Source organism: Acinonyx jubatus, chromosome A2 (genome assembly GCF_027475565.1).
Source record: "Acinonyx jubatus isolate Ajub_Pintada_27869175 chromosome A2, VMU_Ajub_asm_v1.0, whole genome shotgun sequence".
NCBI classification, from domain to species: domain Eukaryota; kingdom Metazoa; phylum Chordata; class Mammalia; order Carnivora; family Felidae; genus Acinonyx; species Acinonyx jubatus.
In genome coordinates, this window is record NC_069383.1 from 16,529,061 (window position 1) to 16,553,184 (window position 24,124).

At 40.5% G+C, this 24,124-nt stretch overlaps 1 protein-coding gene across 7 annotated transcripts in view; it reads left to right on the plus strand.

Annotated features, from left to right (window-relative positions):
• Positions 1-24,124, plus strand: part of DGKI (diacylglycerol kinase iota) — a 435,956-nt gene that overhangs the window by 322,248 nt on the left and 89,584 nt on the right. For all 7 annotated transcript variants that reach the window (XM_053218037.1, XM_053218038.1, XM_053218039.1 and 4 more), the window contains 2 exons: positions 15,484-15,563; positions 17,795-17,839. In XM_053218037.1, the coding sequence (XP_053074012.1) occupies positions 15,484-15,563; positions 17,795-17,839 (125 nt within the window). The remainder of the gene's footprint in view (positions 1-15,483; positions 15,564-17,794; positions 17,840-24,124) is intronic.

Below are 24,124 nucleotides of genomic sequence, written 5' to 3' on the forward strand. Positions count from 1 at the left end.
TTGTGAGTGTTTGTCTTTTCCTATTTTCATGGGTTGGCATTTACCCAGAGTGCTTATGTTCTTTACTGTCTTCTCCATCTTTTGTCTATATCTTATATTTCTCTTTTCATTTAAAATGTAATAATAAGTAAAAATAATAGTCAACTCATAGTGCACTATCACTGTGAGCAAGGAAATGTCTTAACATTTCTACTCCTATCATATAATTTAATTCTCCCCCAAATTCTGAGGTTTTTGGCTGAGCAACTTGGTAAATAGAGGTAGGGGACATGTAGAGGACCCACAGTGACCAAGAAGCAGCACATGGTGAGCTAGAAAACAAACAAACAGACAGCCTGTTGATTGCAAGCCTAGAGAAGAAAAATGTTTTATGAAAGAACAGTGAGAGAACGCTGTGAAAGCCCCAGAGTCAGAGAGGTGGAGGAAGAATTGCATGCTAAGAGCTGATCATTGGATTTGGGCAGAGGGCGGTTATTAGTCACCTCACGAGAGGTTAAGGGTGAAAAGATGAATAGAGTTGGTACATGTCCACACCGGAGTGAGGGAAGTAAGTCTGCAGAGGTTGCTCTTGTTAGATGTTTAGCTATAAAGGGGAGGAGAGAATGGGCTGGTGGCTGGAAGGGGATGTGGTATCCAGGGAGGACATTTTTCTATTGTCAGATAGTGCAGCTGTCTCTGCTGATGGGGCGCATTTACTGGAGAGAGAGAACTCGATTGAAGAGAGAAGGTCAGCTGCAGGGGGAATGGCTTTGTGTGGGTGGAGATAGGACCTAGGGCCCAGTGAGAGCTGGAGGCAGGCTCTGCAGAGTACAGAGCAGGAAGGCAGAGGAGCGATACACAGGCAGGTAAGTTGAAGGTTTGGGTACTCGGGAGAAGACGTCCCGTTCTGATGATTTTTATTTTCTCAGTGAAATAAGAAGCAAGGCTATGGGCTAATGGTTGGGATAGGAGGGTATCAGTGTTCAGAAAGAGCAGAGAAAGTTGGAAATAATCAATTTGAGGAGCAACACAATGAATGGACCAGGCAGGATTGCTGAGCATCACTTTAGATATAGATGATTTAATTCACTGGCTTTTCATAAGAATGTGTGGAGTCTGACTCATCAGTTCCTAGGGGTCTTGACTTAAAAATGAGTGCACTCTCAGGGGCACCTGGGTGGCTCAGTCCCTTAAGCATCCAACTTCGGCTCAGGTCATGATCTCACAGTTTGTGGGTTTGAGCCCCGCGTCACTCCCGGCTGGCAGCTCAGAGTCTGGAGCCTGCTTCAGATTCTGTGTCTCCCTCTCTCTCCGACCCTCCCCTGCTTGGGCTCTATCTGTCTCTTTCTCTCTCAAAAATAAGCAAACATTAAAAAGAATTAAAAAAACAAACAAACAAACAAACAAAAAACGAGTGCATTCTCTTTCTTTCCAACTCCAGAGATTCAGATGCCAGGAGAATATTAGACATGAAGATGATAATCTTATTTTTAATATAAATCCCTTTGTAATCTAACTCTGATTATCACCCAAAGCCTTGCTTTGTTTACAAGAAAAGACGCTTCCAGAACTGTGGTGAGGTCGATGCTGATGACCTTAAGTCTCAGGCTAGGAAATAAGCCTAAAGTGTTGATATTTATCTGATCCTTCTTTCATTGTTGAAACTTAGCATTTGGTAATGAGAACCGTCAACTCCAGGTAGAGCTTCAAGTCTCCGCCCAAAGGAATATTTTTCATTTTCATTAGTTTATTCTGTGCACACGCACAAAATAATGACCAGTTCTTACTGCTTACACAGCATCCTAGTTTGTTTTGTTGGGACCTTCCTGGGTGGACAACTCTAGGGTATCAGCTCAGATGGCAGGTAGGCTTCTCTTTAAAGACTTCCTTCTAAGAGCTTTGTATAAAATTTTTGCTTTTTAATCCTCATGTTAACATGTGAGTGGTGTGGGATCAGCCGCTGCAGTCATGGCATCATATTTAATAATAAAAACACCTAGTGTTTGCTCGCTGCATCATGGTTTACAGAGGGCTTCTCTATGTGCTGTGTGCATGTGTTTTCATGGGGACACTTTGATTCATCACACCATGACAGGATTTGAATTTACATGTCTCTTCTAATCCAGTACACTGTCCTTTTTTTTTTTTTTTTAAGTTTATTTATTTTTGAGAGAGACGAGAGAGCACAAGCAGGGGAGGAGCAGAGACAGAGGGGGGACAGAGGATCTGAAGCAGGCTCCATGCTGACAGCAGAGAGCCCGATGCAGGGCTCGAACCCATGAACAGTGAGATCATGACCTGAGCTGAAGTCAGACCCTTAACCAACTGAGCCACCCAGGCGCCCCTAGAAATGTGTTTTAAAAAAGAGTTTGGGATCATAGTTTTTGTTATTGGTTGGGTTTCCTCAGAAACAGTCTCCGAGGCTTTTGAGTTTTACACGTATGAGGCTTACTGGGGATTCTCCAAGAGGGAACAGCAGTTGTGAAAAGGGAGAAAAGTAGCATCAGGCCGAGGAGGAAGTTGAGCTGTAATAGTCGCCAGAGGGACGTTTGCATCTGGGATGGCCATTTAGGATGGTCCCAGTTGAAACAAGGATTATTTCCTTGGGAGGAAGCAAACCCTGAGTAGGGTAGCTTCCTTCCTGGAGAGGAACTCAGCCATGAGCTATGAGTAGAGCCAACAGCCAACACTTCAGCAGCTGAGGGAACGAGCGCCTCAGCCCCATCGTGGATCCGGGTGGGGCACTTCACTTCCGAAAGCCTCATCTCGTTTATGTAACTGAGCTGATTTTTAAACTAAGGCCAGGAAGGAACCACCTACGTGCTAGAAATCCTTGAGTCCATTCATTACTTCTTCATTAACAACTATTTACCGAATACCTACCATGTACCAAGCGCTGTTCTAGGTGCTAGGGATTAGACTCATACGACCACTAGCCTCCAAAGTTTTCTTTGTATTTTTTGACCCTACCATTCCAAATTCAGGGAATTGGAATATAAGTTACCTTCTTTTGATGTGTCAGAATTTGGTAAAAAAAAACCCGCAAAATGTTAATGATGACCTTTTCTTAACAGTTCTTTTTTGACATGAACTATTATTAAGCTAAATATTCTCCACTTGGAATTTGAGTGATTAAAATTGGAAACTGAAATGCAAGGCAATCTAAATTTCAGGCTATTTCTAGCCTAACACTGGAGTCAGAATTAACTCCAGAGTTTGATCTTCAACAAGATGGACATTTCTTCTCTGTATTCTTCCAGTTTATTGGTAAAACTATTGAACTGAATAGACCTAAGGACAGAAATGTGTGCTAATGTGAAAATAACCTCTTTGCAGATTGACTCAGAACGACAATTGTATGTGCTACTAACTAACATTAGGTAAAAGATGTAGGCTTTTCATAGTTCATCCTGGGGAAAGCACTCTTTTTTAATAATACTTAGTGGGTTTCCTGAATGATCCATGGCACTATTTGGGAGTCACTGATAAATAGAATTAGAGAGTCCCCTGGGTTGTCAGATTCTAAGGATGTGTTTGCTTAAATCTGCCCTATTTCACATCTCTCCGTTAGTGGCTGTCTACTTGTAATTAGTTTATTCTTTTTGCTTCCAGAAAGAGATTTAGGCCTCTTCAGAAGATTTTAGGAAATCTGTCATTAATTCTGCACATGTATCCAATGAACTCAGAAATTCACAGCTGCATGACTGAATGTGTCCTCAGTATCTAACTGTTGGTGACCTTGCCCATCACCATACAGTACAATGGACAGTATGATATGCCAAAAAAAAAAATGTGAAAACATTTGAAGTTGTGTCGCTAACTATAATATGAGTATTTAAGTTTTGGAACAGTTAGGAATCTTTGCTTTTGGATACTTAATGTTTCATTTGACTTCTGTATTTATATGGCTGGCCGGGGCACGTAACCAAGATTCCACTGTCATAACCAAGTATTTGTTAGCTCCTAAATACTAGAGCACTGGCTCTCATCAGTTATCAGTGATGGTTCTTCTCTGTAGCTAGGAATTTTGCAAATACTACCTTACGGATAAATGTACCTGGGAAAAAATTATGTTGTTTTCTAGTGTGCATCATCAAGTATATTCTAGAACTCACCATTAAAAGCTGCTATTACATTTCACACTGGGAATAACTCCCAAGGGATTTTATAACACATTTTGTCATTGCAGAATTTCACTAGAATTTCATTGTGTGTGATATTAGGAATTTTCATTGAAATGGAGTTCTTACCATCAAAAATAGAAATTTACATCATTGTTGATAAATTTCGATATTAAGTTGGAAGATTATGACATTTCATAAAATTGTTTCATCTGGACCTTTGGTTTGTATTATAGTAAGAGTATTGGGCCTTTGCCCATACTTTCCCCTAGGTTATCACTGGTAATACAAGAGCCAAATTCATCAGAAGTAGGGAAAAAGAAAACTTGTGCAATTTTAAACATATTAGCCATTATTGGGTTGCATTCTCCATCTGACTTCTATTTTTGTTCAGAAGACTGTTGTAACTTTTTTTTTCCTGGATTTCTCTTTCTTCTGCTTTTCCATTGATTATGCCTATATGCTGGTGATTACAAAGAGGAAAAGAAAAGGATCTATTGCTGCCTAATTCTGATTTCCTGAGGGACTGTAGTACAGGCTTTGGATGGATGTCTTGGGGTTAGGACATGGTCTTTCTTCCTCCTTCCTTCCTCTATTCTTGGTTCTCCAGGCTTGAGAATATTTTCTAAAAAAAACTTTAATGCTTATTTATTTATTTACTTATTTATTTATTTGTCATGTTTATTTAGTTTTGAGAGAGAGAGACAGAGCATGAGTGGGGGAGGGGCAGAAAGAGAGGGAGACACAGAATCCGAAGCAGGCTCCAGTCTCTGAGCTGTCAGCACAGAGCCTGATGCGGGGCTCGAACTCACAGACCGCGAGATCATGACCTGAGCCGAAGTCAGATGCTTAACCGACAGAGCCACCCAGGCGCCCCAGTGCTTATTTATTTTTGAGAGAGAGAAAAAACAGAGAAAGAGAGCGTGAATGGGGGAGGGGCAGAAAGAGAGGGAGACACAGAATCTGAAGCAGGCTCCAGGCTCTGGGCTGTCAGCACAGAGCCCCATGTGGGGCTTGAACTCACACACCGCGAGATCGTGACCTGAGCTGAAGTCTGATGCTTAACCGACTGAACTACCCAGGCACCCCTAGTCTTGAGAATATTCTTAAGAATTCTGCCAGTAACAACATGCTAACTCAGAAACCCCTTTCAGATAGTTTAGGTGTTATCAACTGCCTGTGAGGCATTTATAAGTGGTCTTTGTCATCCATCATTACAAAAGACACTTTTATGTTGTTTTCATAACCCAACCACCCAACTCTCCCTCTCTTTCTCTCTTAATGTCCCTCCTCCCAGCCCTCCCTGACGCTTCATCTCACCATCTGTTTCCTCCACTCTCTCACGAGCTCAACAGGCACCAGTCCACTGTGGCATTAGGGAGGCTACAAGGAGGTTATAGCTGCCATGGCCACTCTAAACAACCTTGAGTCTCCCTTGTGTCTTTTCCCTTTCACCCTCCAGTTGTTCACAGAGTTGATTGCTCGACTTAGGGAGGCTACAAGGAGGTTATAGCTGCCATGGCCACTCTACACAACCTTGAGTCTCCCTTGTGTCTTTTCCCTTTCACCCTCCAGTTGTTCACAGAGTTGATTGCTTGACTTAGGGAGGCTACAAGGAGGTTATAGCTGCCATGGCCACTCTACACAACCTTGAGTCTCCCTTGTGTCTTTTCCCTTTCACCCTCCAGTTGTTCACAGAGTTGACTGCTCGACTTTAATCTCTCTCCCACAGTCTTCTCTTCTGGGCTTCACCATTGCTCTTCTCCTTGAATGCTAAAGCTCTTCCTAACTCACCTTCCTGCCACTCACCTTGTCTTCCACATCTCCTCCAATGACTTTTCCAAAACTTCAAAGAAAAATTGCCCTGGAACAATTAAACAGGGGAGGAAGGATTTATTCAAGAGTATCGCAATAGAGAACCAAGAGTCAACTCTGCTGTGACAAAAGGCGGGGAATTTTTAAGCCCTGGGGTGAGTGGGTAGAAAAGCAGCAGAGGATATTAGCAGGAGGCTAGTCAGTGTGATCAGGCCATCTGTGCTTGCTGCTAATTAGCAGCACTTGGTTAGGCTCCTCCCCACCCATGGAGCCTCGAGAAGCAGGACACAATCTTCCTTGAAGGCATCAGAAAGATGCCTCCCAGATCTTTGAGAAAGACATCCTAGGGTTGCAAAAGTCTGAGAGGCCGGGAGAAGATTGACATCTTAAAAAGACAGAGAAATAATTTACAATTGAAAGTCTTCTAAATAAGAACTGAGAGGCCAGGCACCGTGTGAAGTATAGTCAAGCCAAGGGTCGCATTAAGGCCTTCTAGGTTGATGTAAATCTGAAACCTTTACCATCTGTTGGAAACCCTATAATATCTGCCCATCCTTTTGAGAATAAGGCTCCACTCCTTAGTATAAAAAAACCCCCACAAGCTTCTGGCCTTGACCTCACCTCCTTGTACTCTTTACCCACTTATTTTTGTAAGTCCTAAACATTTTCATGCCTTGGTTTCTTAGAATCTAAGGATGGTCTAAGACGGAGAGTTTCCTGTGCCTGAGAAATTCTTGTCTCTGTTGCTAAACTCCCTTACTGTCTTCATTTGGGGTAACTTTTTGTGAAGTGCGTCCTGTCCTAAGAAATGGGCAGCTTCTCTGCGTCCTATGCACACTAGATTCTCATTGGTCAGAATTGAAGTCTATAATGGAGAGGATGTATTTAATGTCCCTCTTCCTTTCCCGGTCTGTAACACCTTGAGGGCAGGTACTGAGTCTTAGTGTTGCTTCTCACCTCCTAGCACCAATTGTCTCTGGAAGAAGAAAATCCTTAAAACTTGTGTGCTGAATGATTAAGTGGAGGACTTGTAGGCCTGAAAAATATTTTCATACGCTATCTGTTACACAATTGCCTAGTTAAGTGAAAGTGAATACTAGGAGTTGTTATGTGAGATTATGAACGACAAAACATTTAAGAGGATTTTTTAAAAAGTGGGTTGGATGTCCCTTGGGTTGCCTTCTCAGGTAGTTTATAATTGGGATAAGAAGCAGAATTGGATCTGTAGTTTGAAACCCAGATTTGTAGAGAAACTGCTACTTTGTAGAAAGCACACCTTGAAAATACTGTCCTCACATGGAATGCAGTAAAAACTACATAGTTTACTTCTATCTTGTGGATGACACTTGGAACTAACTGTGGAAAGGTTAAGCTCAAGCTACAGAGTCCAAACTCTAGGATCACTGTTAATCACACGAACCAGGTGTCATGAAACCTTTTACAGAGGCCAGCTCTGCCATGGTGAAGTATGAAGTTCTTAGGATCTTGTGTTTCCTTTTGAATGCTAATATGCCTATTAATTTCCCCTGTTGGTTCCATTTGAGCTGTGGCAGTTAATGACGACAAGTTGTTGTAAAAACAGACCTGTGGCACCTAGGGAGAAAAATTGAATTGAAACATTGCCAACTCATTCTCTTTAATTATTGTCAGCCATCAAGTTGAACTTTAGTTCCCAGATAACCCTGACACATTCAAAACTAATGAGAACCACAGGAAGATTCCACTCATCCCCTCCCATCCTCCCTTAGGGCTTTGCTTCCTTTCTCTAGAGTCCCCTGCCTTCCTCCTTGATTTTTACTTCTAGTCCCTTCTTCCCATCATCTTGAATAGTGTTAAAACTATGGCCAAGAAAGTAGATAATATTTGTTTTTCTTTATGTAAGTGGATTCTCTGATATGAGCAAAGTATCTATATATAGGAAACTCAGAGCCTATTTTTTCTTTTCTCTTGTGTTTCTATTTTTTTAATTAATAGACTTTATTTTTTAGAACACTTTTACGTTTACAAAAAGATCAAGTGGAAAGTACACAGAGTTCCATATATCCCCTCACCGTACACCCTCCACCGCGCCCCCCCCCCCCCCCACACACAGTCTCTCCTGTTATTTACATCTTGCTTTAGTATGGTGCATTTCTTGTTAGAATCGATGAGCCAGTGTTAACGCATTAGTACTAACTAAAGTCCATACTCTGCATTAGGATTCGTGTTTGTGCTCTATACTATAGTTTTATGGGTTTTCACGGATGTGTGACGCATATTCACCAGGGCAGTATCATTCAGAGTAGTTTCACTACACTAAGTAACCCCTGGGCTGTACCTATTAACCATCCCTTATCTGTAACCCTTAGCAACCACTATTTTTTTTTTTTTTTTAGCTCTCCATAGTTTTACCTTGTTCAGAATACCTTGTAGGTGGAATCATGAAGGGTGTGACCTTTTCAGAGGAACTTCTTTTACTTAGCGGTCTGCCTTTAAGCTTCCTCCATTGTCTTTTGTGGCTTGAAAACTCATGTCTCTTTGTTGCTGAATGACATCCCATTGTATGCTAATGAGTTTGTTCATTCATTCACCAACTGAAGGGCATGTTTGTTGCTTACAAGTTTTGGCAATTATGAATAAAGCTGCTGTAAACATTCATGTGCAAATTTTTGTGGGGACATAATTTTCAGCTGGTAAGAATTTGTTTAGTTTTGTAAGAAACTGCCAAGCTATCTTCCAAAGTGGGTGCACCATGTTGCATTCCCATCTGTGATGAATGAAAGTTCCTGTCGCTCCACATTCTCCCTAGCATTTGGTGGTGTCGGATTTTTTTTTGTTTTCAATTTTAGCTATTCTAATAGATCTATAACAGTATCCCATTGTTTTAATTTGCAGTTCCCTAATGGCATATGATGTTGAGCACCTTTTTCATGTGCTTACTTGCCATTTATTTGTCTTCTTTGGTAAGATGTCTGTTCAGATCTTACCTTAGTTTTTAATTGACTGTTACTGCTTTAAGAATTCTTTGCATATTTCGAATGCCAGTCTTTTATCAGATATGTGTTCTGCAAAGGTTTCTGCCCCCCCCCCCCCAATCTGTTTGGTCTTTTCATTTTTTAAAAGTATCTTTGACAGAGTAGACGTTTTAATTAAATGAATTCCAACTTACCACTTTTCTCTTTCGTGGGTCATGCTTTTGGTGTTGTATCTAAACCGTCTTTGCCAAACCCAAGCTTGCCTAGCTTTTCTCTGGTGTTATTTTCTAGGGAACAGATTCTTTTTCAGACTATTGGTTTCTAAAGCTGTGTATAAGTTGATAGAAAGAGAGTGAGTTTTGGACATAAACTGTATAGATTATGTCAATAAATCTAAAATTGATGCTTAAGGAAATGTCAGGTTTTAAAAAGGGTATTTCTGAATAGCATTAACATAAAATAAATGCATTTTAATATTATCTATGTTTTTGATGATTTCCCATATTATTCATAATGATTCCCTATTTTATGAATTTTTGACACTGATTTATTCTTTTCAGGACATGACTGTCTTTTTATTTAACCTCAAGACTCTGCAATTCTAATATTTTTATGTATATATTTAGGACTTATAACTCAATCTTTGCAAATCTGTCTGTTTTCTGAGAAGCTTTTCTCTAAGGTCTCATACCTTCTTTTAATGATCCCATTGGAGATAGTTTTGTTTGTGTTTTGAATAGGTTAACAGCCCCATTCAGCCGCAATTCTGTTCTAACAGGAATTACACCGTAATAAACAGAGATAGAGATAGACTGGCTGACCAACTTAAACTTCACCATGTAAGGAAAAGATGATGATTTCACTTTTAGATGAAGACTCTCAGGAGAGATGGAAGGAGTCTCTGCATCACTGTGTGTCTTCAGCTTCTCTGAAAGTGAGAGTGCACGTGAGCCCATTGTAAGAGGATTTAGGGGACAAGGTAATGATTGAATTCTGAGAAACATTGGTGAGGGTGTTAGGGTGCATTCTAGATATCAAGCAGAAATATGGTTAGAGGGAATGAACTTTGAATTCTTCTGCTCCACCGTAACTTAACTCTTGCTCTCAAAAGCAGGTTAAGGTAGAGTATATCTTGGGTGATACGGTGTTATTGTTGTTGTTTTGTGTGTGTGTGTGTGTGTGTGTGTGTGTGTGTGTGTGTACGTGTGTGTACGTGTGTGTGTACGTGTGTATATGCATGTGTACATACATATATATATAAAAGAAACTGGTTCAGACTCGCCTGGGCTCTACCCTTGCATTGAAAACTAACTCCAAGGATGATGAAATTGTTTTTTTAAGTTTATTTATTTTTGAGAGACTGAGACAGAGCATGAGCAGGGGAGGGGCAGAGAGAGAGAGAGAAGGAGACACAGAATCCGAAGCCTGCTCCAGGCTCTGAGCCATCAGCACAGAGCCCAACGCAGGGCTCGAACCCATGGAGTGCGAGATCATTACCTGAGCCGAAGTCAGACGCGTAACCGACTGAGCCACCCAGGCACCCCTGAAAATTTCAATGATGATAGCTGTCCACATAGCAGTCTTGTGAGTCACAGTGCTCCAGTATATATTGTTTGGCGGCCCGACGGATTTGTCACCCTGGGCTTGTCTAGCCCCACCTAGGAGGTTTACTTTGGTTCCTCTTCTGTGTTGTGTTCCCCATGTGTTACGTTACATGCATTCCTCAACCTTTTGCAAACTCAGACTTTTGTTAGAGGAAGTATTGCAATAGCTCCTTGAAAGAGAATGTGTCTTTCATTCATCCTTGCAGTTGTTTGATAGCATGGATCATGTGTAAAAGTCTAGAACGCTGAAGGCATTGTTTCATTGCCTGCCTGACCATGCAGTGGCCTGTATAGTTTAAGACCATCTAATCCCTGATCCTTTATATCAGTTATTCCTCTTTGGAAAGTCATAGATACTTCTTTGTCCCCAATATTGTTAAATTTTAAAATACAATGTCTTTCTCTTGTTTTATTTTCATCGTGCTGGGCACCTGTCGGGCCACTTTAGTTTGAAGCTAATGTTCTTCAGTCTAAGAAAAATTTTTTATTTGGTTTATTTCTGGTAATTATTCCTTTCTCTTTTCTCTGGGTTTTGAAATTCCTATTATTTGAATGTTCAGCCACTTGGCTGAGTCTTACTTTTCTTAGCATTTCTCTTGTATTTTATGCCTCCTTGTATTTTTGCTCTACTTTTATGGCAATTTCCTCAACTTTGTCTTCTATTATTTCTATTAAACTGTATTTATTCTATCAATTTTTTATTTTCAAGAATTTTTTTTTTGTTTTCTGAATGGTGTTCCTTCTCCTTTTTCTTCCTCCTATTACTTATTTTATTTTTAAATAGTTTTTTAAAAATGTTTATTTTTGAGGGAGAGACAAAGCATGAGTGGGGGAGAGGCACAGGGAGAGAGGAAGACACAGAATCCGAAGCAGCTCGAGGCTCCGAGCTGTCAGCACAGAGCCTGACGCGGGGCTCAAACTCACAAAGCGAGATCATGACCTGAGCCGAAGTCGGACGCTTAACCGACTGAGCCTCTCAGGCGCCCCCCTCCTATTCTTTATCTTCTTTTAATACGATCTGTTTATATTTCATAGATGGAATATTTTATTTTAACTCTTTGAGGATTCCCCAAGAGGAGGCTTCAGATCTCTTTCCAAAAAGGCAGGGTTCTGGCTACTAGCTTTGGAGAGCCTAGTGAGGGAAGAAATCTGGGGATCTGTATTCTGCAGATAGTCAGTAAGTCCCCATTGTCTATAAAGTAATTGTACCTGCTAAGAGTGGCTGGTGGAATCTAGTGATCTATTTTAGCTGCCCCCTCCACCCTCAGTTCTTGAGGCATGTGATGCTGACAGTTTGCAAGATTCCTGGGGGTTTTACTGTAAAAATCATGTTGGTTCTCATCATTCCCATCCATTGTTTAGGACTGGACTCTATAGGGGCTGTGGGTCATTTACCAATTTTCCATCTGCTTTATCTGTTACTATCTTCTCACTGTGTCTCCTCTTTTTTTCTTGGTTTATGTCTTTAAAAAACCCATTTACTGTAATTTAGTAGCATTTCGGACAAGAGAAAAGGAAGTATTAAATCTGTCGTCGGAATTGAAAAACCAGCTTGGTTTTTATTGCTTAAAACCTATAAATTCCATTTGATCCCTGCAATACAAGTTCCATCATGTAGGCTGAGTATTGGTTGTTGCTTATTGGAGTCGAATAAAATCTTTAAGGCCAAAATAAGATGAATCATCAGGATTGGGGATAATGACTCTAATGCTCAAGTGACAACCACCTTCCTTGCTCTCAATTAATATGAAGGAAACTTCCCTGAAGTGGTAGTTAGTTGTCAATATTGTAAAATGAAGGTGATAATTTTCTCTAAATTTCTTCCGCCATCATGTCCAGCCCCAGATGGAACTGTCAGATTACAATATTTTTATACTACGTTTATTTTTCCCATTACGGAAAGAGTCGAAGTTAGTTTTAAGAAAACAGGAATATATCTTATGCAACTACCAGCTAATCCTGATAAACTGAAAGATATATGATTATATGTATTTATTTTCTAGCTAAAGTTGTCCTAAAGATAGTAAAGGGAGTATAGGAGAAAGAACATTGATGTTTTGGTTATTCATTTTTAAATACAGCATTGCATTTAATTTCATAAAATCCTAGAAGAAACCCATCCTAAATACCATAGTCTTCACTTTAAGGATTGGAGGAATTGAGTAACTTGCAGGACCAAAGAGCTAATGTGAGTAATTCCGTAAGATTGAAGCGGTGCTGAGATTTGAATTCAAGAGGGAATGACTATACCCCCTTTCTACTGCGCACTGCTCCTTTCATAGGATAAATTTGACAGCAAATTGTCAGTAATCATGGTATGAAATTGTGGCAGAGAATACCCTTTTTTTTTTAAGCCCAATTAATAGCTAACATCAATCAAAAGCACTCTTTCTCTTACTTGACTTCTAGAGGAATAATGCAAAGTAGCTGATTTTATACTTATAGTAGAAACAAATGACAGATCTTTGAAAACTTTTTCCCAGCTCTGCCTTCTTCATTCTAGGTCTGGAATATCTACTGTCTAGTTGTAGTTTGAAATATCTGCTCGAAGTGCATTGCATTTGTGACCGGTTTAACTCCAAGCATTGATAATAGAAGGAAATCAGAGATGTTAACAGGATTCCTGCATTTCTATAAAACGTGTGTCTTAATTCAAGTAAATAGATGATATTGATCAGATTTTATTTCTCTACATTGGCACGTTTGAAATTAAGAGAAAACATCGAGCCTGGGTGGCTCAGTCAGTTGGGCAGCCGACTTTGGCTCCGGTCATGATCTCACAGTCCATGATCGGTGAGTTCAAGCCCTGTGTTGGGCTCTGTGCTGACAGCTCGGAGCCTGGAGCCCGCTTTGAGTTCTGTGTCTGCCTCTCTCTCTGCACCTCCCCCGCTCTCACTCTGTCTCTCTCCTCTCAAAAATGGATCAACATTAAAAAAATTAAAAACAGAGAGTAAACATCACTGAACAAGATTCTAACATGGGCTATAATATCATGTTAGTTACGGCTATATTTTATTTTCACAACATTTGACTGACTTCTAGGCAAAAATTCTAGATTTTCTTCCTCACTTCTCAAGTGACAGAAATCTTCATTCTCTCCTTACTTCAGTAGGTAACCTATGTAGGCTAGCTGAGGATGATTACTTTAATCAGTACTTTTAGGAATCTCCTCACTGAATTTCCCTTCCATTTCATTTAAAGATGCATGATTACCATACTAATGACTTTTCTGATGTTTCTGTTTATATTCAAAGAAAAGAGACAAGGTATTTCTCCAGATTATTATTTCCTCCAAACATGGGACACTTTACAGGGCTCCTCACGCTTTTGCCTACTGACTGTCTTGCTTAGCTTCTGAAAGAACAGGTAAAGGCAAGCCCCGGGTCCAGTACATGCTCCCTCTCCTGCTCCAAACCTTTGTTTCTTTGCCTCCCCTGGAAAGCTGACTTAGCCCTGAAAGACATACTTTCTCTTTCACGCTCGAACACGCTCTAAGCCCTTCTCCCTCTTTTCATAAACTTTTTCTGAATGTCTAACGTGGCTCTACCAGACATTATGGTCGTGAAGGCAAATGAGCATTCCTGATGAGAGAGTTCATACTGAGTCATATGCCTACATAATTCTACAAGATGATGGACGCTTTCAAGACTTACGTATGCAGGACGTGGTTTCCACTAGAGAGGTTCATACCACACCCTGTTCCTCCAGGTTGCCAGTCTAGGAGGTAATACCGAGAAACAAGTGATTTCTTTATCTCTAGACTACCCTCGCTTCTCTAACTAAAAGAGCCAGCGGGGCTTCATATCTTATGGAGAGCCTGAAACTACCCTTAGGCAAGAATTAGTCCCTCTGTCCTGTAGTTTTCAAATGACTGAGCTCATACTTTTATATACCCTATTACAGTTATTATTTTTTGTGTATCTGCATGTCTTCTCTACTACTTTGTGAGTTCCTCAAGATTTTTCCATACATTTTAAATGTATTGTATTTCTCTATTGTTAATTTTTAATGCCCTCCTGTTGTGCGCTTTCAGACCTTTATTGATGATGAGGCTTTAAAAGGTCAGTGAGTGAAAGATTTTAGAAAATCTTCAGTGAACACCACTGGCATATCATGTGCTTGCCAGTCTCTAGTTGGTTAACTCAAAATTTTGAAGGGTGTTTTTTTGTTATGTTATAGATTTAATAGTGTCACCATACTTTTAAAATTAGAAATAGGCAATACATTTTTTTTAAGTTTGGGGAAGGAGGCTGTTTTTCAGTACTGCAGGAATCTTACGGTTATATCTGAGGGGGGAAGTTCTATCCATCAAAGTCCTTGTATAACATTTACCACCTCCTAAATATATAGGGTGTTTAAGGCACATAAGAGCTTTTCCTGTTTCCTGAAGCCCTGTTGCTATCATGTTTACACGGGCCGTCTTTAAGATCAGTTGGATTTTTAAGCTGTAAACCTTCTAGGAGCTTTTTTTGTTTTTGTTTTTTAAACATTTTATGCCTATTTAGTTCTGGTGGTGGCCAGCAGGTGGCAGCACCTCCGGGAGGGAGTCTCTTGAATAGGGAACCATTGCAAACTGACAGAAGGACTAAGCCCCATGCATTCAGGAGGGAAAGGGGGTAAGTGTCCAGAATCATGATTTTTAAATTACTCTCTGGTGGTACATTGACTATTGAAAATGCAGGCATTGATGATTAGCTGGCTGTGAGCCCCCTCCTGGTCCTGCCAATCCACCGTTTCCATGACATTACCCTCCATACCTGGGCCACCAAGACAAAAGGAAGGCTGGCCAGGTGGCCAGGGACAGCACAGATCGTGCAAGGAAGGGAAGGACAACTGCAGGAATAAAGAGACTGGGTCACAAGGAAGGTTTAAGGAGAATTTTGGATAATGAAATGTCCAAAACACTACTTACATTTCTGAGATACTTTTTTTAACCATAAGAAACACATTTTGCCAATCTAGAAAAATCAAATATGTTATTTTAGACTTTTCTCTTTCCTTCACCCTTAGCTATCCCTCTGGGTATTCTAGTTGTGCGTGGAGACTGTGACTTGGAGACTTGCCGTATGTACATAGATCGCCTACAGGAGGTGAGTTTCTTTAGCCAATTGTTTACTCTCAGTTTTCCATTTCTGTAAGCAATTACCAACCGTATATATTTGCTTCTGAAATGATGCATTTGAGAAGGAAATGGAAACGTGGTGTCCTTGCCTTTTAAGCATCGACCAGATCGTCTCTCTCCCCAGCCCCCACTGCTATTTTCCCTCCTCCCGTGGTTGAAATGGGAAAGAAGGTTGCTCTAATGTGATCCATAACTATAGCTTGGAACTTCTTGTCTTCTTGCCATGCTGCGTATCTGTATTTTTTGAGCTATATTGAATTTCAAAGGGCCCTGATGAATAATGAAGGAAAACAGAGAGTTAGGTGGTTTAATGTTTTGTATCTAGCACAGACTTCTGTCAGAGATCGCTACATTTTTTAAAAGTATAACTTCTACAGGAAAGAAAAACCTTCTATACCTCAGAGAAATTTGTGTCAGAACACAGAGGAATTCTCGATTCTTTCCCTCAATCTGGCTTACCATAGAGGAAGGCAATGGAGGAGACCTCATAAATCGCATTCTCGTGAATTTGAATTGCACCAGCAAAGCCAGGGACCCAAAGCCATCCCTGCAGTGGCCACTGATTGTTCTTGCAATACTTTGACGGGGAGTATTCCCTGTCTTTATTCTACAAATGGCGAAAGCATAAACAATCACTTCTTTCATTGTTTTTTTGTTTTGTTTTGTTTTGTTTTTTATGAAAGATGCACATTAAAACATTTATTTTCTGGATGTGGTCTAGACATTGCTATTTTTAAAGCTACTGGGTAATTATGATAGATACCACAAGATGAACAACTCCCTTCTAGACGACACATTCGACGTAAGTAAATATCACAAATAAAGAAGATACATAGAACTTAAAATCCCTTCAAATTGTAGCCACTTAGCTTTGAACATTAGATTCTATTTCTCCTGATAGAAATAAATACAGGCAGAAGGCATAAAGTAAGGTGAAAAATTATGACGTTTTTTCTTCACCATTTTTAAGGATAGAAATGGAATTGTGAACACAATATATTTTGATGTAGATACCAGATTTTGAATACTGATATGGGTGAGAGAAGAAAAGTCAACAAATTTTACCCTTGTGGTTTCATTCGGCTGTTTTTACCAAGGATAACTTTAACATGTTAAAATTTGTGGACTTTGTAGTGTGTGACTCAGGCCCCAATAAATATTCCTGGAACACAAAATGTCTCATTTTTCAAAATAATGGTTTTATGTTATTGTGCAACCTCACTCAAAAAACCTGCAATAAAAAAGCAAATCATAAATGATACCAAACCTTTTTTTTTTTAACTCAGGTAATTTGAGATTTCACAGTAACAAACTACACGACTGATGTATTGACTTTGTTGAAAACTAACTTATTAGCATGCTTATAATACTAATATTCAACTAAAAGTAGGATTTAAAAAAAATAATGAATGAACTCAAAGAGAAATTTTAAAACTAAGTTGGGCACAGAGAGTAAGTTGGTAAAGCCCCGTGGGAAGCAGGTATGGGGACAAAGGAACCCAGGATTGCCGACATCTGTAAATAGAATCACTACACTCATTAACAAGGAAACCTTCAGGACATGACCACGGTGACAACTTAGTTATAAAACTTTATAAAGGGATTCAGACTCTCAGAATCTGCCAGCAAAACCTCATTAGTTTCAACCCTATTAATTTGCACTTCAAGATAATGCAGAGGTGGCCAACGATTTTCTCTTCACCGACTATGAAAACCCATGTTTGCCTAGTACTTCTTGGTCTAAACACAATTACTGTGACAGTTTGTATTAGGTCTAAGATGAATAAATTCTTCCTAAGTACTTAGAGGGATTTTAGAGACTTTCTTCATAAGCCAAAAGTTCAGGTACAAATTAAATATGACCTCTTTTTTATTAAAATGGGCTGTTTTTTACTTTTGGTCTTCTCGATCCTTGGCATTCTATCCCTAAACATCTAAACCATTCTATCACATCTAAACCATTTAAAATTTACAGATTTCAGTAGCTAAATGGCCTTTCTTCTCTCATTCCAGCTTGGTATGCTTTTGTTATTTGGGGCATTATCTTCTTTGTTTAACCTTGATGAATTTGGAAGAGTTAGATACTTTCTAGCTGAGTTTAATAACATTAAATTGGGCGTTCAGTTGATAGAGTGGTAGAGACAACTTGTTAAAACTCATTTTAAGGTATGGATTTTTTTTTTCCCATTTTCCCATTAGGACCTGCAGTCAGTTTCTTCTGGCTCCCAGAGAGTTCATTACCAGGTAACACATAATTGAACCCCCTTCTTTTTTTTTTTACCCCCTTATCCCCCCAAAAAGAAGGTCCATCTTTCAATCAGTGCTTCATTTGGATTAGAGGCCACATCTTCCCTAGGGATAGAGTTTACTCTAAGAATCAAGTGAAGTGGACATTCTGATTCTTTTGCATTTTCCTGGTTTTGGACAATCCTAGTATAGCACAAATTTGGATTGTGAACTTTCTCCCAGATCATTTAGAAAAGATTATAAAATGAAGTGCTTTTAATGACAAATATTAGAAACTCAGTTCACACTAGTTTGACGGGGAAAGTGTCTATTAGTTCACATCAGCAAAAAAGTTCAGATCAAGGGTGGATTTAACGTACGGTTTGGCCATGCTTCATGCTCCATTTTTCTGCTGGTCTTTCTGCTCTGTTCTCTTCTTTCCGTCAATTTCACCTCTGAACTAGATGTTTCCGTGTCCAAGATGGCTGCCATTAGCAACCAGGGCTGCATGTGTCTTCTTCACATCCAGGAAAGTGAGTTCTCTGTTTCCCACAACCATCAAGCAGATGTTCTAAAATGCAGTCTGACTGGTGCATCCTGGTCTTTTGGACAGGATCTAAGAAACCCAGCCTGCCTGTCTCTCGTGATCCACATCAAGTCCACAGGAGAACACTCAGATATCCTTTGCCCCAACAGTCTCTGGGAGGGCTGTTACCTCCCCACTTCCCTGCCCCTACTCTGCTGTACAGGCCTCTCCAGCCATCCTCTTAGAAATTAGATTTCTCAGGCACGGTTCAGATCCCATTGCGCAGTATTCCCCAGACTACGGGGGGCAAACTCAAAGCTCTGAGCAGTCCCGGTAAAGTCCTTTTCTCTGAGAGGTCAGTCCCCTTCCCTGCGGGAGGGTGTGTGGGAGTCAGAGCATGCCAAGACTCCCTCCAAATACCCTGTCCTAGACCTTTTTATAACTCCATGTGGGGGGACAGGTGTTTAAAGATGTCTAAATCTGTGAATCCTGGTTCAGCACCTCACATTTGTTTTTGGTTTCTTTTATGCTGCACCTGAAATTTGCACCTGAATATCTTTTTGTGTAAACAACAATGTTTAAAAACTTTATACCTTGTAACATGTTGGTAGCTTCTCCTCCTGCCAGTGGATAATGCCCTGGGTCCAGGCAGCCTGATTATCCTGATGCTTAATGACAGAAACAGTCTTGGTGTTCTTGTTTGTTTGTGGGTTTAAGTTTCAAACAAAGTACCCCACTATTCAAGAGTCCTTTCTTCCATCTGGCTGCAATAAAAGGGATAGGAATTCACTTAGGGTGTGTTTACATCGAGGAAAAAAAAAAAACAACTCTAGTTCTGAGACTGCTTTTTATCAACCACGAAAGGGCAAATTTCCACTTTATTTTTAGATAGAGCACAACATTCCTCCTGGTAGCTACTTGCATATTTACCTAAAGCCACTATTTCAGTTTCATTTTATTTTTAAAAGTTCAGTACTTTTAGAGGCGAGGGCTGATCTCTGCTCTTTAAAAATTGACCTATTACCTGTAAGATTTTGCAAGTCTATTTGTCTGTGTTTTTAAAGAGTTTGTACTCTTTTCTCATGGATGTTTTGCATCTTTGCATTTTTATTTAGATATTTCAGATATTTACTCTAACTAGTTTTATGAGACCAATACTATTTATTATTCTGGCTTATTTGATATAGTTATTTTGCTGTGAGAGTTGTGACAGGTAGATATTTTGTACTGTGTTTTCTCTACACCACGTTTGTATGTGTTTGCGCAGGGATCAGGAGGTGGTTGTTTCGTTTATTATTTCGTAACAAAAACATGCAGAAGAATTAGTGGTATTTATTGGCTATATCAAAAGTTTGCTGTGTTTTTGTTTGCTTGCAGTCAAGTCAAACTTGGGTGTCAAAACTGTTGTATTATCAATGTCACTTCAGAAGATTTTATGCACTGACCATACAGGCTAGCCAATGCAGTGGCCAAACTTCAGTGTCTGGAGTGTTAGGTGCCCCCACCCCTCCTTGCGGAATTATAAAAATCACGGGCCTTTGGGTATTAAGGGAGGAGTGGAAAAAAGATCTAGGGTCTAAGCCCAAGATCTGCTCACTGAACAGGCAGCTTAAGTGAGAGAGACTGTTTGAATTAACATGGCCAGAGAGTAGGGAGAGGGTGGTGAGGAAATTTCCCGAGTGGAACAAAGGAGAGCTGGTTAAGGGAAGGAGTTGGGGGAAGATGAATGTACATGTTTGCTTGGGATCTTGGGCAGTCAGGAGGAGGAGGAGTGAGTGAGAGGGGTGGTGAATAGAGAGTTCTGTTTTAGCCACACTGATTTTGTTATGCCTATTAGATCCAAGAGGTTTGGGTGTGTAGGAAATTAGATGTATACATTTTAAAGCTCGAAAAATTCAGGCCTGGAGATAGAAATTTGCACATCGTTAGGAAATGGATGGTATTTAAATGATGAAGCTGGAGGACATCACCCAGGGAGAGTTTAGATAAAGAGGAGGGCTTGAAGTCATAACACCATGTACTAATGGGTCGAAGGTGGTATCATGAAAGCCAGGAGTGAAATGTGTCTTAGAGAAGGAGGAAACGGTGAATTGTGTCATTGCTGCTGAGAGGCTGAGATGAAGGAGACTGGATTCTAAAATACTCTGAGGATGTGTAGAAAAACCACGGGATAGAGGTGCTGTTAGCTTTTTTTTTTTTTTAATGTTTATTTATTTTGTGGGAGAGCGAGGGTGCAAGTGGGGGAAGGGCAGAGAGCGAGACTCCCAAGCAGGATCCATGCTATCAGCTCAGAGCCTTTTGTAGGGCTCGATCCCGTGACCATGAGATCACAACCAGAGCCAAAATCAAGGCACGCTATGATGCTTAACCAACTGAGCCACCCAGGCACCCTGCGGTGCTATTAGTGTTAAGAAGAAAGTGACCAAACCAACTGGCAGGAAATGATTAAACTGGCAGGTAGTATTTTTTAAGATTTGTTTTTTTAAGTTTATTTTGAAAGAGACAGGGACAGTGTGAGCAGGAGAGGGGCAGAGAGTGGAGGGAGACACAGAATCCCAAGCAGGCTCCATGCTGCTGCCAGCCCAGAGCCCAACGCAGGGCTTGAACTCATGAAACTGTGAGATCATGACCTGAGCCGAAACCAAGGGTTGGATGCCTAACCAACTAAGCTGCCCGGGCGCCCCTAAATCTTTGTTTCCTAATGCAGAAACTGATCATGTCAGACTCTGTAGTCTGTCTTGGTGTAGGGGTGTGGGGGGTGATATAAGAGAGAGAGACCTGTCAGAATGTCTTAAATGCTTTGAAATGGACTTTTTTGTGGATGAGATGGCACTAAATAAACTTGGAGAATTAACTGTGACAGAATGAATAAATACAAGTAAGTTAAATAAAAAAAACAACTTCAGAAATTCCTATCAGCTCACTAATGGGCAGTTGGCATTTTAGCTGTTTTCTAAGGCTAGGAAAAACTCAAGGGAAAGCACAGCATTTAGAAAGGCGTATGAGTGCCCAAGTCACCTTATTAGCGAGGCATATGGCAGTTCCTAGCCACTTAAGCATGTCATTGCTTTGGTTTCTTCTTTTACTAAATTCAGAGCGAATTGCCAACAAAGCACGAAGGCTCAAAAATGACACCTTGTATTAACCTAACAAGGCATTATGGGGTATCCAAGAATGTGCTGGATATTTATAGCCTGCTGAAAATCCCTGCCTGCACTGTCTCTGAGGCCCAAATACAAAGCCCCTCCATCTTAATGGCATCTCTTGTAACCTGTAACTCATAAGTTAGACAAGCAAAATGCACAGTGCTGGCAGATTCAGGATATTCCTGAGCTTCACAGATAAAGGAGAAGTCAGAGAGAAATTGAACTCTGCCTACCTAGTTGATAGAAATGCCTCTTGAGGCCACCTGACTATGAGATAATTCCTTCTCTGCTGCCGCCCTGGTCTTCACATATCCCATTTTAACCCCAAGTCATTAAGCTAAGGAGCAGAAGCGGACGCAACTGTTCCAGTGATTCTCAACAAGGGGGAGATTTTGCTCCTTTCTATGGGACATTTGGCAGTTTGGACATTTTTGTGTGTCACATTTAGGAGAGGTGGTGCTGCTGGAGTCTGTTGAGTAAAGGCCAGGGATGCTGCTAAACACGTTACAATGCACAGGACACCCGTTCACACAGCAAGGAATTATCTGTCCCCCTACTGTCAACAGTCGGGGCCTTGAGAAGCTCTGAGTCATTCTAATGGCTCTCAGGACATGACTGGGGACCACAGGCAGATGTAAGTTCTAGATGAGAAGAGGAAAAGAAAAAGGAGCAGGAAGAGAAAAAATAGTGCAGGAAAACAGAGGCATCTGTGGATATGGCAGAGAAGAATAAACAGAGAACCATGGGTAATAGAACCAGGAACAGTTAGGGTTTTTTATAGACACTTAGTTTCCCATTTCCCCTGGGTAGTGCTCCATGAGGTACTGATGTAGTTGCCACACAGGAGCGTGCCTTCCAAAATATTATGAGCTAACAATTTGAGCTGTAAAAAAAAAAATACAATAGGATTCAAAAGCAGCTGCAAAAAAGGAATCCATCCAGGTGATTCTTCTTAAGAATTAATTTACTTAGGGGCACCTGGGTGGTTCAGTGGGTTAAATGTCCAACTTCAGCTCAGGTCATGATCTCATAGTTCTGGAGTTTGAGCCCCGCATGGGGCTCTGTGCTAATGGCTCCAAGACTGGAGCCTGCTTCAGATTCTGTGACTCCTCTCTCTCTGCCCCTCCCCTGCTCGCTCTCTCTCTCTCTTTCTCTCTCTCTCCCTCTCCCCCCCTCCCTCTCTGTCTCAAGAAGAAATAAACATTTTAAAAAAGGATCTAAAATATTTTTAAAAAGAATTAATTTCCTTAAAACTAACACCAGAATGGCTGGACTATTTCAAAATAGATGGAACATTTTTAGAAAGTTCTTGCATCCTTTAGAAATGTCTGTCACTTCCATAAGAAAAAACTCTTGGTCACATCTGAGTCTGTATCAATTTGTTCATCCTCTGATCCTTTTCCCCCACTTTACATAACTACGTGATCTTCTGGGAGATAGATCTATATATGCCATCAGAGGCTATCCTAGACAGACAGCCTTTGCCCACAAATACTTGATCTGTTTCTCCTCTCTTCATATTGACTATCCTTATTCATCTGTCTCCTTTCTCTGAAGCCTCTTTCTCCTTAATTTGTTTTCTGGATTTTAGAAGTCTTTCAATGGATGGGTTAAAACAAGTTTAAAGGAGTCGTCCTGGGAATTAATTTATCTTGTCTTAGAGAAGGACAGGGGCTAGCTAGGAACTTAGTATTGTTCCTTCAAGCTAGATCAAAGCTGTCAGCGATGGATCAAATGAAGAATTAAAATAAGACTTGCCTGGGGCCAGGTCTGTTGCAAGTGAAGGCAATACTGCTAATGACACATGCACACAGTAGTTGTTGTGGATAGAGGACTTTCTCACACGGAAGGGCTCTTAAAAATGTTTGAATATCTCTCACTTTCATCTTCTACTACCATCATTATTTCTTCATTTTTCAAAGCTACTTTTGGAAATGGGCATCCCATTTCTATTTTTGCTGCTGTAGGAGCTATAGTAAAGTAGGTTTGAGGAGGAAGGGTCGCTTATTTTTTAATTTTTAAAAAATTTATTTTGAGAGAGAGAGAGCATGAGTAGGGGAGAGGCGGAGAGACAGGAATAGAGAGAATGCTCTGTGCTGTCAGCACAGAGCCCAAAGCGGGGCTCTAACCCGTGAACCATGAGATCATGACATGCGCTTAAGTCAAGAGTCAGGTGCTTAACCAACTCGAGCCACCCAGGCGCCCTGAAGACAAAGAGTTTTGAAAGATAAAAATAATAGTAGCAAGTCTATTAATTGGGATTATAGTTGGATGGAGATGTTTAAACATGTGTTTGTAACCATCCCTCATGGATCTGTTCACCGAGGATGAAGAGAGATGTTTATACAACTTGGTGATGAATGGAGAAGAAAAAAAATGAACAGATGGGTTGGGCTGGAAGATGATCAATGTAAAAGTAAAGTGGTTATTGACTGGACATTATTGAATAAAGCAAGGATTCCCAGCCCGAAGGGACTTCTGGTTTGCCTCTTTGCCTCTTCCATCTTCCCTAAGTTGTATGAAATGGAAAAAACATTCCTTCACAGGGAAAGTACAGTTAGATGCTAGGTGAATACTGCTTAATTGAATTAACTACTGGAGTGTGTAACGGGGCTGCTGTGCCTTCATTAA